General features: G+C 44.1%; 1 protein-coding gene across 2 annotated transcripts in view; it reads right to left on the reverse strand.

The window, feature by feature from the left end:
• Nucleotides 1-15,784, reverse strand: part of kmt2a (lysine (K)-specific methyltransferase 2A) — a 43,243-nt gene extending 27,459 nt beyond the window's left edge. For both annotated transcript variants that reach the window (XM_071205195.1, XM_034097557.1), the window contains exons 1-3: nt 15,495-15,784; nt 6,531-6,603; nt 355-3,683 (exon numbers count right to left, since the gene is read on the reverse strand). In XM_071205195.1, coding sequence (XP_071061296.1) covers nt 355-3,683; nt 6,531-6,603; nt 15,495-15,740 — 3,648 coding nt within the window. In that variant the 5' untranslated portion in view covers nt 15,741-15,784. The remainder of the gene's footprint in view (nt 1-354; nt 3,684-6,530; nt 6,604-15,494) is intronic.
• Nucleotides 15,785-16,295: the final 511 nt, after the last annotated feature.

Here is a 16,295-nt window from a genome sequence, read left to right on the forward strand (position 1 = left end):
AAAGTCGAGGCCATGAGTCAACTGGGACAGGGAATTTTTCTTTTCTTGAAAACGTGCGAATACTGCCTATAATTATCTAAGGTTTAGATTAGATGAGTATATTCTGAAAAACTTTAAACAGAACAGCCCATGCTGCTTTCTGCATAATGTATGAGGCTACAGAATTCCCCTTGAGTAACCCCCTCTGTGGGACTTTCCTATTATCAAGTTTCACTTTGAGTACAAACACAGATTATTCATAGCATCGTGTAAAGTCACTTGCTTTTGGCCTTATGATGAGAACGAGATAAACAGAGAAGCTTTGTTGAGGAGACACAATCACTATGACAGCAAGACATGAACAGAGAAACTAACCTGGCCCTTCATCGGCTCTGCAGGCTTCAGCTTATTCTTCTTTATCTCGAAGAGCTGGGCTTTGGCCTCTCTTAGTAGTCTAACTACACGCTTGTCGGTCACAGGCTGTTTCTCTGCTTGTGCCAACATTGATCCTAGAGAGGAGACAGGGAGCTGTTGTCTGCCTGGCTGCCCTGGAAGGTTTGCTGTCTGCTGGCTAGGAACACTTTGTTTATCTTTCTCCTTATCCTCTTCCTCCACCTCTACTCCTTTCTCACAGGGTCTGACTTTCTTGGATAGACGTCCTTTAGCAATGGAGATAGGAACAGTGGAATGGGGCACGCGCACCTCTGAGGAAGCAGTGTCAGAAACCGTGTCAACTGACGTAGACTTTCTTCTACCTGGAGCCTTTTTGGGAGCAATATATAAAAGAGCATCTTCGTCCCTCCCATCAACAGTAAACAGGCTGGAAGGTGCATTGGGGGAGCCATCTGGTGAAGAAACCTTACTTCTCTTCTCTAAATCCTTTCTCCCTTCCCTCTTATTTTCTTTCTCCTTCTCTCGGTTTTTCTCGGAATCCCTTTCTTTGTCCTTTGAAGCAGGTTCCTGGGGAGCAGAAATACATTTTTCTTTACCTCCTTTCCCAGCTCCTCGCCCTGTGTCCTGGGCACTGGAAGGAAAGAGAGGGAAAAGAGGGGAAGAAGTGGATGATGTGGTTGACAAAGGAGGCGCGTTCCCGGCAGCCCCTCTCCTGCTATCAGGTGTTCCTTGTGGGGCCAGACCCATTGATACTGTGGAGAAGGTGCTGAAAGGAGGAGGAGTTAAGGCACTAGTGGCTAGTGAACTTGCAGAAACCCCTGGCAAAGAGCTGGGGTTACTACAGGAGACGGAGCCTGACAGCGCAGACATCTCAGAGGAACCTTTCCCCATAGATATCGGGCCTCCATGGCTGCTGCGTCTGGTCATTGAGTGGGAAGGAGACCGTGGGTGACTGCGTGGAGTTAGAGAGATGAGCCGCCTCCTGCGCCGCGAGCATCTGTGGGAGCTCGAGGACGTCTGGTGCGGCGAGAGAGAGCCAGGGCTGCTTCCAGAAGATGAGTGAAGGGTAACAGACTCAAAGATTCGAGAGTGGGCCTCGCTGGGTGTGAACCGTGGAGCACGAAGCAACGGGCTCCGCTTCTGTTGTGGAGCATCGAAGCGGGACGAAGAGGGATGTTGGTGGTGGGTGTGTGAGTGATGAGGGGCAAATAGTCGAGTCCCTGTTCCTGCTCCGCTGCCTTGTGCGGGGAACACCACTGGAGCAGCTCCCCCTGCTCCACTCACTCCTTGGGGCAACAGCCCGACGTCTTCAAGTGTGAGAGGCGGGGGGCGGAAGTTGTCAAATATGGGCTTGCGGATGAGGCCTTCCTTGGCATATTTAGCTGAGGAAAAGTACTGCTGCTCAGGGTGGGACAGGGACGTCCAGCGGAAGGTGGGTTCTCTCAAAATCGAGCGGTTTCGTTTGTCTGACAAGCTGGACAGCACTGACGGTCCAGACATGAATTGAGGCATGGGATGAGTCATCCAGGGGGACTGCGAGTGGTGTTCACCGATTGCAGCTGTATTGGAGGAAGTTGACTGGGGAGGCTGTGGAGGGGAGAGGAGAGGGGGAGGCGGAGGTGAAGAAGACGAGGAGGCTGTGGATGAAGCTTGCTGGGAATTTACAAGTGAAGAAGAGGACAACAGCACTCCTGTTGGTGGGCTGATGATGGGTTTTTTAGCCCCAGCGGTTAGAGGCTCTCTCACCCTCTGGATCTGACTCCCCCGGCCCATCAGCTGTCCTCTCCGCCCTCGTCGACTCCTCTCCATCCTCACTCGCTCCCGCTCCGGCTCAGAGGGCGGAGAGGGAGGCCGTGAGCTGTGTAAACGGGTGGCCTCTCTCTCGCCCTGGGAGGAGGGAGAGTGATCCTCTTGCTCTGACAAAGCTTGTGTGGCCTCAGAAGCCTGGGAGTCGCACGATGAATCATCCAAACTGGGGCTGCTGGACCTGGAAGACTCTGCAGAAGAGAGCTGGGAGGAGTGCTGCGACACAGCACTGGAGCCGCAAGACGCCGCGCTGCTGCTAAACCGCCCGTTGGCGCCATTGTTGGTGTTGCTGTTGAGCAGACTAGCGGATACTGATGGAACAGCGGGGATCGGGGCAGGAGGTGGAGGAGGGGGGAGGGAGTCAATGGGAGCTGTGGTGCCGCTGCTCGTAGAAGCAGGTGTGGGTGAGACCAGTGCAGGAGACAGTGTAGAGGAGGGGGTGGAGGTGGGTTGGGCAGAGGCGGAGACAGATGAGGCGGCTGCTTCTAACCGTGCTATCTTCATTTGGGGTGGTGGCGTTCCAAAGTTGCCCTCATCTTCAATGAAGCGCTTGGGGGTTTTGATGATGCGAAGAGAGACGGTGCTGACCACAGGCATGATGAACTGCCTAATGTTCTTCAGCTGCGTCTTCCTGATGCCAGTGTCAATAGTTCCTCTCCCATTCCCCCCGATGGTTACAGCTTCTTTCTCCAGACGCTTCTGCGCTCCTTTCTTAGCGCGTTGCAGCAGCTGTTTGGCAATGGTTGCATCAGTGCGTTTTGAAGAGGGGACAATCCTGACAGGCTTTCTATGGCGGGGGCTTTTTCTGAGGCCCACTGTCTTGCCTGGCTTGGAGGGAGACGGGGAGGCAGGTGGATTGGAAGAGTCCTGGTGCTCAGTATCACCCACATTCCTCAGCATGGGCTCCTGAGGAGCGTGTGTTTCTGTGCCTCTATCCCCTCTAAAGGCCTTCTGTTTACCTTCTCCATATTCAATGGAGGTAGACAGCTGTGCCGCAGCAGCAGCTGCTTCAGCTTTCAGACGTTCAGCTGAGGGCGGTCGCCCGCGTCTGCGTCTGGGTACACCAGGCAAAGTCTTTAGCCGTGACTTGAGAGGGGCGAGTTTGGTTGCTCTCAGCCTCTTCAGGTTTGTAACTTTGGATTCACCCCGCCCACCTTTGGGGAGCTTTGCCTCTGTGTCATGTGGCTGGGCAGAGCCCTTTCTGTCCTTCTCCTCCTCTGTGTCCATACCCAGCTCAGACCCAGCTGCTCTACTCTCCTCCCCTGCTGCATGGCCACCTGCACTCCAAGCTTTCTTGCTACTTGAAGACGGAGGTCGACCTCTTCTCTTTTCCCCAGTGCCAGGTGGCCTCCCAGGCAGCCTTTTTACCTTCTCAGGGCCATCAGGTTTTGCCTGTGTGGGAGAGGGAAGGGACGAGGGGGAAGGTAGACTTGCAGCACATTTCAGGGTAGACAGGGCCCGTGGGGGACGTCCTCTAGGCTTCTTTTCCTGTATGGGTGGGGTATCTGATAAAAACAGAGAACAAACAGAGGCCATTTAGTAATAAGCATGTCATATTTAAAAGCTCCTCTCACTGTTATTGGCTGTTATAGGCCTCCATCGGCCATCATGGATGAAACTACTAGCCTTACTGAATTGTTGTCTACGTTTTCTTCTGCAATCATATTATTGGATGATTTAAATTGGGACTGGTTGAGTGATAAAACTTCACAGTTTAAGCAGGTTTGTGATTCTTTGAACTTAACTCAGCTTATTGATAGTCCCACTAGAATAAACCCTGCCAAACCCAATAACGATACCCTCATAGATATCATTCTAACAAATGCAGCTCATAAGTATGTGTCTGTTGGTGTTTTTCCTAATGATATCAGCGACCATTGTACTATTGCTTGCGTTAGGAGCACTAAGTTGCCCAAAGCCAAGGGCCTTATTGTGCTCAGGCACTGCTTCAAACACTTCTCTGAGCAGGCTTTCCTACACGATCTGGCGGAGGTTAAATGGCACTTCATAGCGTTAATTCCATCTGTCGATGTTGCCGTCCAATTTTTTATTGATCTCTTTTTATCGACTATTAATAGACATGCCCCCCTTAGAAAATTCAGAGTTAAGAATAGGAACACTCCATGGTTTACTAGAGAATTATCTGATCTAATTCATGATCGAAATAAGCAATGGTCCTTAGCTAGAAAGTCTAACACTAGTGATGACTGGCTTCTTTTTCGTGTCCTCAGAAATAAATGTTCAGCCCTTATTAAAAAAGCTAAAGCTGATTACTATCTGAGCTTAACCACTGATTGTTTTAATGACCATTCTAAGTTCTGGAAAACAATTAAATCACTTCAGAACAAGAAGGTTTCTAGTTTCCCAAAAAATCTGAAGGTCAGTGATTCTTTTATTTCAGATTCAGATGGTATGTCTAATGCTTTCAATGCTCACTTCAAAAAGGCTGGTCACATTTTTGATGAGCAAGTTATGACTCTCTAAATTGTCGTACTCACAGCCCAAGTCAAGATATGAACTCCCCTGTTTTTGATTTAGCTTATTTCTCGGTCTCTGAAGTCTTACAGGGTTTGCAATCAATTAATCCTAAAAAGTCTGCCGGGCCTGACGGCCTCGACCCGTTCTTTTTAAAAATTGCAGCTCAGATTATAGCACAACCAGTAACTGATATTTTTAATCTCTCCCTGTCCACTCACACACTGCCAGCTGTGTGGAAGCAAGCTCTGGTATCGCCCCTCTTGAAAGCTGGTGATCCCACGGAGTTAAATAACTATCGTCCAATCTCAAATCTTTCTGTGTTATCAAAGATTCTTGAGTCCCTAGTTTCTACTCAGCTAAAACTTTTTTTAAATTCACACAACATCCTTAACCCTATGCAATCTGGATTCAGATCAAAGCACAGTACTGTGACTGCCAGTCTGAAAGTCTTAGACGATATTATGCTTTAGATAACAAATCCGTTTGTGTTGCATTGTTTATTGACCTAGCCAAAGCATTCGACACTGTAGATCACCACATTATGTCTAATGTTATGTTGATGTCTCGTTTCGGTCATAATGCCATTTGCTGGTTTCAGAGTTATCTAACCGACTGTACTCAATGCGTCAGGTTGGGTAGTACTGTCTCTGACCCTGTCACCTTGAAGAAGGGAGTTCCACAGGGCTCTATTTTGGGGTCTTTGCTCTTTTTATTATATGTAAACAATATTTGTAATCAGATGCAATTTTCTACCTATCATATGTATGCTGATGACACTATTGTATACTCATATGCTCCTTCTCTGGATATGGCCGTTTCCAATTTAAAATCTGATTTTATCACGCTGCAGCATGCACTTCTTGATTCCAAACTGCTTTTGAACAGTAAGAAAACCAAAGCAATGCTTTTTGCTCCCAAGTCAGCGTCCTCTTGCCTCTCCATTGACACCCTTGATGGCGTCTCTGTTGAGTTTGTCGATACCTACAAATATCTTGGCTTTTGGTTGGACAGTAATCTGAACTTCAAACACCATATTGAAGTTCTAACAAAGAAATTGAAATTCACTCTTGGCTTCCTTTACAGACTTAAATGTTGTTTTTCAACTTCATCCCGTAAAAGGTTGGTCTCTGGCTTATTCCTGTCCCAGCTGGACTACGGTGATACCATTTATAGATTTGCCTGTCCCACTGTTTTGGCCAAACTTGACCCACTCTACCATGCTGCACTGCATTATAAATATATATCAAATGCACCCTATAGGACTCATCATTGCAAACTGTATAGCCTAACTGGATGGTCCTCACTTACTATGCGTAGGATGCCGCATTTGTTTTTATTAATGTATAAATCCATTGTAGGTAAGCTTCCACTGTACATATGTGCCAGATTTGCTCCAGTTTGTGACTCTTACAACCTCAGGTCCAGTGCCTGGATACGGTTCCAGGTACCTGCTGTGCAGACTGAGGCTGGGAAAAGGAGTCTTTTTTATTATGGTCCTTGGTCTTGGAATGACCTTCAATCACGCCTCAAACTGACGGAACTTGTCTCAATAGCATGTTTTAAATTGAAGTTGTCTGAAGTCCTTACCACTAGCTGCTCTTGCAGTAATAAGTAGTGCACCTTTCTTACTGTCCTAATGTGCACAATGTAGTGACTGCTTTTTTGTCTTTTGTTTTCTTAGTTATGTTCTCTGTATTTTATATGTTTGTGTTATGTGTTATGTGTAACGTTGCTGCCTTCTTGGCCAGGTCAGCATTGCAAATGAGATTCTATCTCAGTGCTTTTATCTGGTTAAATAAAGGTTAAATAAAAAAAATAAAAAAAATAACCTGTTTGTGCGTAGGCATCTTAAGAGAAGAGTAAAGTCACTTTACCTGGTGGGGGTGTTGAAGGGCTCTGTATTCTTTCCTGCTCAGCAACCGGTGCAAATCCTCCAAATGCTTCTTCCTAGAAATAAAAAGAAGATTATGAATGTTTTGCGACCATATCATTTTGCTAAAATACAATGAAGAAGCAATGTTGGTTAACAAGTCAAATGTACAGCATCTATCATGGCACAAAGTAAGTTTGAAGTTGGCCAGATATGCAAAGGTTGAGTCATTTTTTAAGTGACTCAAATGAAACCACACTACGGGCTAGAATGATGTCCTGAATCTCACTTTCACCTGCTTGCTTTCTCTGGTGCTCACACGTTTCAATGGCTTTTGGGATTTTGGGATTTTTTTGTACTTAAAGGATGCTCAAACCACAACCGAAAAGACAAATCTAACTTGGTGTCTAACATGTTGCACTGCGTTCCAGCTCCCTGAGTGAACAGTAAAAGGCTATGGTAGTTGATCTTACACAGACAGCTCTAAAGACAGCTAGAGTAAAAAGAAACGAAAGAAAAAAATACCTATATTCTTACTGTAGAGCAGTCTTTTGAGGTTTTAATGCTTATTAACCATCAGCTTATGAGCTTTCCACTCGCGAGGCCAAACATGTAAGGCTTGTGGCTTACCACCAGAGGTAAGGAAACACTGTTGCCTAAATGTAAAGGGTTTATCCTAAGTGAGAAACTTGGATGGATGTAAAAACTAAGAATTGGTTATACTTAAATGTGGCTCAGCTTTGACAACCTCTAAAAGCATCTACACTTAACTGTTACTTTGGTTACTATCCTAACATTACCCCAACGGTTTATTTCCCAAGAAATTGAGAGGACTGTTCATTAGTTCTAGATTTTTTCAAACGGAAGGAAATGACTGGCCTGTTAGTTACGTTCACTTAAAGGGCATCACCAAAGACATGAGGAGTCATGCTTCAGTCACCAAGAATGTCTATACCAAATGTCATTCAGTCCATTCCTCAAATAGTTGGCCAGATATTATACTTTATTATACTATATTATGACAGTTTGACCTTTTATGAATCACTCATGTCACATTTTTCCACTGAAACACATGGGGTTTAAAGATTTCCTCATAAAAGTATCTCCGTGTGAATGGTATCTTATCACCTCAGTGGAATCAAATATGTTTAAAAAAACACCAACAAAGCCTAATCGCCCATCTGTCTGGTCCTAGGATCTAATCGTGTGTGAGAACCTCACATGGCAGATGTAAACAGGATGTGTAATCAATGAAGTGCCATGTTCTTGCACAACCAACACATGCTATACTCCAAAAACAAATGTAAGCAAATACAACATGAGTTGCACTTGACATTTACATTTCTAAAGTATACCTGATTTTGATGATGGTGGGGGAATTTTTTTTATAAAACTGGAAAAGTGGTATGTACAGTGACTCCATCGTTCTTCTCATACTTCAGTAAAGCTTTGCAATATGCAACAGAGAAACCACTGGAGGATGATTCAAAATCTTTAGTATGCTGATCCTTCTTGCAATCAGTGTGTGTTTAAGAGTGGAGGTGAGCATGTCATTTCATCATCTTTATTTATAGAAGCGTGTAGGGATGCAGTGGAGGTCTCGTTGGCCCAGTTTGTAGAGCAGCTGCTATCCAAAGTGTAGTCCATGCAAGTGTGTGTGCACATGCAAACTGATTTGTACCAGCTTCGACTTACACACATTGTAATGTGAATAATTGATTCTTAAATGTGTCTGAAACACGCTCACTTTGGAATCTAATTAATACATATTAAAACCAATAATGTGCGCAACAAAGCGGCCTCTTTCATCTGTTGTAGATATAAACAAACAACAATAACAGACAGTCCATACTGCTGTTTATACTGGCAGGCAATACTGATGTCAGCATCCACTACTCCTCATCTCCTTAGGCCTCTCTCTCCTCTTCCCCTCTCCTCAATATACTACCAGCATCCCCTCCTCTCCGAGCAAGCTTCTGCTCTTGGTTGGTGTTGTTGCAGAGTGGAGGGGGGCGGCGTACCAATGGCCAGCTCTGACTCGCTGTAATAGTGCGAGTAACCGTCAATGACATCACAGCATGTATGCGCACATGTACCTCCTGAATCTGTCAACTACACGTGCCACAGGGTTGGAGGAAGAAAAAAACCTGCATACCCTGCACGTGAACTGCACAGCAAGATGTAAACAAGCAGAACATAGGAGTGAGGATGCGGGGGAGGGGAGCACAGGCGAGGCAAACATGAGTGAAAAGAGGAGGAGGACTGTGGGAGGAGGGTGAAGAGGAGAGGAGGAAAAGAGACAAGGAAGCAACATCTTGACCACATGCACCATCAACAACAGAGGAAGCTTAGTCGTCTCCTGGGAGCATTGAGGATGAAAGGGGTTTGGGGTTTCAACATGATGCAGAAGCTTGCCAAATCCCAATCTAAACAGGCCTCCCACACACTACAAGCCTCCTCTTTCCTTCCCTGCCATGCTCCCAACACATATTCAGTCCGTCAGTCAGTCACTCATTGCTTGCTCGCGCGCGCGCTTCCACCCCACCCACTGGCTGCTGAGCACAGAGCAGCAGCGTGTGAAACACCAGGGTCACCATGAGCTGTAGGGCAGACACAGGGAGGGAACTTTAAGAAGTAAACACTGTAGTACACTAGCAAGGTAAGGTGCATGTACTTCCTTTTCCTTGCGGGTTCAAAAGGTTACTTAAGGACCACAGTTTCTTTTTGCTTCTTTCTATTTTCGCAAAAATTGTTCAAGTGGTTCTTCTTAATTTTCTGGCTTTTGCTGTCAGTCTCAGCATGAAACCCTGAGCTGTTTCACCTCCTGCTGATTTGTCCCATCTCATGTAAAGATCAATGTAAAAAATACTTTATTTAAATCACTAAAAGATTAATAAAAGTAAACCGATCGGAGTCATTGTGGAAGCCACATTAGCATATGATGCAGAAGTCAGGGACTGTCCCTGAAGGTTTGAGACGGATGTGAATCTATATAACGTTTTACAGCATTTTCTCACTTTGAGAAAGCTAATAGGACTTTTACTGTCTTTCAAGATAACATTTAGGAGAAATCAAACTGGTTATAGGCAAATCGTTTTTCCAGATTCAGGATTATTATGGTATAATCCTTGCTTTACCCCAGGGGTGTCAAATTTAAGGCCCGGAGGCCAAATCCGGCCCGTGACTTAACTTCATGCGGCCCCACAAGAGCTTGCAAAGAATATAATATGTTTATTTTACGGTTACATGCCGATTTACAGAAGCAAGTTGCCCATAAACTACATGTCCCACAATGCATCTCAAATATGCCTTTTTCTTAGAATTTGACACTTTTTTCAAAATTTGACTTTTTTCTTAGAATTTGGCTTTTCTTTTTAAAACATTTTGTGACATGCTCACTGAAGAGAGTTGCAATTATTTTCCCTAGACTTCTGCTTTCAGACGTAGTTAATTATGAAGTTATTCCCCTATCCGATAATAATCCAATGCAGAGGCAATAATGTAATATAATACATTATTTTATATATATTAAATATTTATATATGTATTTTTATATATCTTAAAGTTACAACCGGCCCTTTGACTGCAACCTTAATGCTGATGTAGCCCTCGATGAAGTTGAGTTTGACACCCCTGCTTTAACCTAAGAGTTACTTTTTGCTTAACAAGTTGTTTTCTGAAATGCAACTTCATTTTTAATGACGGAATATAAGACTTTGATTGATTAAGACTCATTTACAGTAACAACCACAGTTAGTCTTCATAAGAAAAGGTATTTACATACAGCTCTAACATGCAGATGCTCATGGAATCAGAGGATTAAAAACTGACCAAATAACGGAAGCAGATAAAAACCAAGTTTATAAACCAAAAAAAAACTCTTAGCGTAATCAGCCGACCATTTCCGCTGCAATACTATTGCAGCTAATTAGCAATACCTTACTACACTACCTTCACTGGCAACATTAAGAAAAGTTATTATTACATTTAACTTTCATGCATTTCCGTCTCTCTAGTGCTTCAGGAAAATATTCATAATCCGTAAAGAGATGCATTTTCTTGTGATAAGAATTAGGGGGTTTGTACACAAAACATAACTGTATGGAAACGAGGTTAGAGCCAACATAAATGACTGTACAAGACACGATGTAATGAAATTGTTTGAGTTTGACTGGAAACCCAGGCCCAGCAGTTACTGTATGCGACACCTGCCTCACCCACAACCAAACTGCCTCACACACCCCAAGCCCCATATCCCCCCTTGTAAACGGATGATAGTGTGATCCACTTTTTTTAAAGTTTCCAATTATGAATCAACATCCCAATTATACTATAATAGAATAAAGAACAAATCATTAATGCATACATCTTAGTAAAAGAAAGTTACCTTTTTACGCAAACAGAACAGTGGCATCTGCATTTTCAGAACATTAAAACATAACACAAAATGAACTACTGTGATGAAATCTTATATTACAGTATAACAATAAAAAGGGCTAAATTGATTTAAAATGTTGAGGTTTTTCTACTTTGACAAAACAGGAGGAGAAAAGGGTTGAGGTGAATGTGACTCAGACTGAGTGGAGGGATGTAAGTGAACACATCTTAAGAATCCTTTGTAGTCTGAAAACAACATTTTCCGTACACATTCCTGAAAGATTTCCTCTTGGATTCAGCGTACACCGATGCATCATCCCTTCCTGTAATGTAAATTGGCGATGAGCAAATACTCCTATATGACCCTCTGATGTGATGACACATTTCTAAGAAAGGCCACAGAGGACTTCCAAGAATACCTCTAACTAGATACAACTATACAAATAAGCAAATATGAGTAATGCCAAAAGGCATGTGTGTGAAAGACACTTCTCAGAACATCTTGTTTCCTTTACAAGATTAAACAAACTGTTGCACTACTTTGTGAGCCCTGTCAGCCCACAGCAGAAGGTGGACATTTGTTTTTTCAAGTGTCCAAACAATAAGTGTAACATTTTCACATTTGCTCAACAGCACACAGACCAAAACAAACACCCTCCAAGGCAAGATGACTCCTCTTGCTACACCTCTTGCTACACCGTAGGACAGTCAACGACAAAGACAAACAGACTGATTGGCACGTGCACACGGTTTCTCTCTAGTTCTCACGCACGGAGACACACACACACACCAACAAACGAATACACTAACACAGGCTGGCAGAAATACACAACCCCTCCTACCCACCCATGCAAGCAGCTTGAATTGAAGTTCTAATCAAACTAAAGACAAAGAAGTCACGCCTACTCCTGAGTGCAAAAAGGGGTATAAAGTCTGAGGGACACCACACACACACACACACACACACACACACACACACACACACACACACACACACACACACACACACACACACACACACACACACACACACACACACACACACACACACACTAACACACACACACACACACACACACACACACACACACACACACACACACACACACACACACACACACACAGACACAGAGTAAGAAAGACAACACAATTGCCGCCTTTCTCCCAGTCAGGCAACTCCTAAAGCATTCTGCTGTTGCCGAATAAAGCCATGGATGGGAGGGTCTGTGACTAATTCTCCTCCCAGCGTTGTCCCGTTGGAAAGAGGGGGGTCGCCCCACACTCTTTGATATCCCTGCCTGTGCTCTTTCAGCCGCCCGCACTTTGTGAGAGCTAGAATAAAAGCAGACACAAAGCTTCCTGCTCCAATCCACACGCTGTCTCGGGGATGGGTAAGCGGGTGGGGAGAAAAGGATGAGGGGGGTTCCATTTAAATAGGCCAAACACCTGCTGGACTGAAGCCCCTTCCGCTCAAACACACTATTTCTCTCAAACCAGTGAGGCACAGAGATGATTGGGTTTAAACATCTATTCAGCAGCACTTTTGTATGAGCGATTAAACATTGGTAATAATCTGTGAGTGGAATACATGCAGCAGAAGGCATGATTTAATGGACCAAGAACAAAAAGGGAAAATGAGGAAAACTCTGATGAGGTGGACAGTGAGTGGGAGTTGAGGTTTTGATGGTAGGGGTGATAAGGTCACATTTACAAAAAAAATCGACATGGAGTTCACGCAGCACCAAAAAAAAGCAACGCCAATTTGGCCGGATCAAGAAAATGAATTCCCTACACACATACAAAAGCTAACAAATGCCTTCATTTAGACAGCTACAGCCGACAAGCACCCCTTTGAGCCACCCCAATAGGCTTAGTAATCCATTCCAAAGTGGCAGCTGTCAGAAGAAAAGTTGCTCTGCCTCTCAGACGGGGTTGCGTTTGTCTGAAGTGGATTTGGGTCTTTCTTCCTGCATGGAAGAAGGAGGGGTGGCCAAGTGTCCGGCTGGCGCTCTGTTCAGGGTCGCCCTGTGGGCTCAGCAGGCTGCAGTGAGCCTGAACAATCCTGCTCTGCTCTGGCCAGACAGACACCACACTGCCCATCAATAAAATCACCATGCTGTGTCTGCAACTCCCATAGGTTTCAGGTTCCATGGGGATTCAATGGCCCAGTCTGTCTCCTTACATCCAAAATACTGCTTAACTCTCATTCACTGCAGGATGGAAAGGCAGGACTCTTTAGAAACTTAAAAAGCAATTCATTAAACAGGTGATGTTTCACGTAACATGAATGTGTATATGAAATATCATGGGATGTAAAGCACACATGCATGTATAAAATTCAAGGAAAACCACATGCTGTGTCTGAAATGTTTATATCATTGAAGTTTCACTGGATTGTAATGTCTTTGTGTACACACATTCCAAATACTGTTAATCTAACTCATGTTCAGTCTTTCAAAGAAGTTTATTTTAACACACAATTGATATTTTAAGTAAAACTTATGTAAACTAAATCAACATGCTTTGTCCACAATCTGCATGCTCCTATATAATACAAGTTCCATAGATGTATTGGTCCAGTCTGCCAGTGCCTACACACATCCAAATACGGATATATTGTCTGTATTGACATAGTTACCTAAGAAGTTATTTGCTCACCTCACATATATTATATGTTATAACAAATAAATCATGTTTCTATTGCATGCATAGTGTAAAATACTATTTTATAAAATACATCCAAAATATATGTAAATATTCTGCTGCCAAGCTATAAAATGACTTATTATATTCTCATTATAATTATTCAAAAATATATGCACACACGTTTTCTAAAGTTCAGAATAAGAAAACGGAATATCTAACTAGAAAGCATGTAAATACTGCTGTGCTACAACCAAATAAGCCGTCTGTGGAGCAGTGGAGCTACTGGTAAACATCCCACACAGTGTACTCCCACTGCAATGAACGCATGCTGCTCATCATGGAAGAGGAAGATGGTAGTTCGCTAAGGCGAACACACCCCCACATCACACGGCCCGTCAAGAAGGGGCTCGTTGTTATTGTAGGCATCCCTGCATGCGCTCTGTCACTAGAAAGTATCGTTTCTCTAATAAAAACGAGACGAATCACACGCCAAACCCTGACGATACACTCTTAGTAAGGCATTGGAACACAGAGGAGAGTGATTTTGAGATGTGGCTGTGTATCAGACGGCTTCTCCAAGCATGATAAAAACCGATATTATTTTTGGTAATAGCTCCGTACTGGCTGTGTAGAGAAGGGGAAAACATGTCCACCTCCCATTTTCCTATGCATCAGCAATAGCCCCGATGGCTAGCGTGGCGGAGTGCGTAGCATGGTAGCTGTCCTAGCTTAACACCAAACAGCAATGGTAATGATTTAGTTTTGTGCATGATATCCGCCAACTTTGGCTAGTATGTATTAACCCGATACGTAGCATAATGCTGACCGGAGGTAAACACAACAACCTCCCGAGCAAACCTGCAACTTTAACACCGCTTACGACATGATAATAATGGTGTAGTATTAGCTGTTAGTAGACAGCTAGCCTGCGAGCTAACCAATCAGCTATGTTAGCCAAGCATCGCTATAAGGTTGACACCTCAATGCAAACAGCCAGCATTCGAGGTATTGTTGTAAATATTAAGATTTTTTTTTTGGGCAAAAATGCCCTATATGAAAACCCTAACAGGTAAAGTGGTTAATTAAAAACCTTTTCAGGGGTTAGGTTGCAGACAGACGCGAAGTTCACGTTAGCTTGTTACAAACCACAATTGTGGACCTCCTTAAAGTTGACATCTCTTGTTTTCAAACACATTACAGGTTATCTTGAAGGACCCGTGCTATAACACCACAATGAACCCTCGTTATTACAAACATTCATCGATGTTTATTTCATATTTCACTGTAAAAAAGAATATTAATGCTAACTGATGATAACTTTCACTGTGTTGATGTACATGAATTAGAAGGGAACATGCTCAGCCTTAAAGGCTTCACGTCAAGCTAATGTCAAGAAGCTAACTATTACACCATTTGTACAGCTCAGTTGCATACTGTGTTAGTCATATAAATATAGCCTATAAAGGGTTAGGTGTTTATTGTATTGCATGTTTTAATTAACTAGATCACACCAGTGTTTCTCTACAGTGTTTTGGTCGGGTTAGCAGACCAACGTTAGCACCAGTCCAACAAGCTGTGTGGATGTAGCCTGTCCTCACACTCCTCTGAGGGGAAGAAAACTTTATTTCCAGTAGGACCGTTGTGACTATAAATCTGAGAAACATTGGGTGTTTGTGTTGTTTGAAACCAAAGTCAACGTAATAACGCCTTACTGTAGAGTTTAAGGCCAAACAACCAACTCAAAGTTAACTGAGCATCCTGGAAATGACAAGTTTGCTTACAGTCACACTTAACGTTATGAGGAGGAAAATATGGTAAACGGTTGGGCAGAGTAACCGTTAGCCGTTCATCTGAAACGGGCTCTCCGTATCACCCGTGGCCGGCATTGGTCTAACTCTAACCGATGCTCCCGGGTTACAATGATGCAGTCCGGTGCTGTGCTTACCTCCCCGCTGCTCGAGTCACTCGATTCCCCCAAAACATCCCGAAATTTCTGCAGGTTGCCCCCGATAACCGAAGAGACCTGTAGTGCAGCATCAAACCCGGGTCCGAGCCCAGCTGCGATAGGGTGGGCTCCAGAGACATTTCGCAGAGAGGCAGTAACCCTAATTCGGCCCGCTCTCCTCCCGGTACCGGAGTTGCAGCTCCCTCCGGGCCGAGCGGGGAACCGCCACCGACAGCTGTGCGCCATTTTACACTCTCTGCCTGTCTGCCCTGCGATCAGAGATACCTCGGTGGGCGGAACCCTAACCCAGCACTCCACATAAACAACCTCTACCACAGCGCTGCGCTCTCACTGGCCGACACGTCGTTATGCAGGTTGCGGGGCGGAACTGAAGTAACCCCGACAATGCATTTTCTCAGCGGCCCTGTTCAGACTCTGCATGGCTGAATCCAAATCAGGTTCAGGGGCTTTGCCCGGGAAAGGAGCCTCGCACTTGAATCGTAAGCAAGAACAAGACCGTTGGCTTACTATTTTGTTTCCTAAAAAAGGACATTAAAAAGGACTTTCATAAGCTTCAGACAAACTTCAATACAAACCACAACAGAAGAAAACAATAGTAGCCTATTCATTATAATAGTTACCTGTAAATTAATCAATCAGGGGCGTTGCAATAAATCCTTCATCCCATTGAAGAGTGTTGCTCTGTTCCTCCAATCCCTTAAACACCACAATACTTGGTATTTTTTAGAATAAATGTTTTCTCTCTTTTAAAACTGCTCTGAAATGTTTGAAGCTAGAAAA

Source organism: Pseudochaenichthys georgianus, chromosome 13 (assembly GCF_902827115.2).
Source record: "Pseudochaenichthys georgianus chromosome 13, fPseGeo1.2, whole genome shotgun sequence".
Lineage (NCBI taxonomy): Eukaryota > Metazoa > Chordata > Actinopteri > Perciformes > Channichthyidae > Pseudochaenichthys > Pseudochaenichthys georgianus.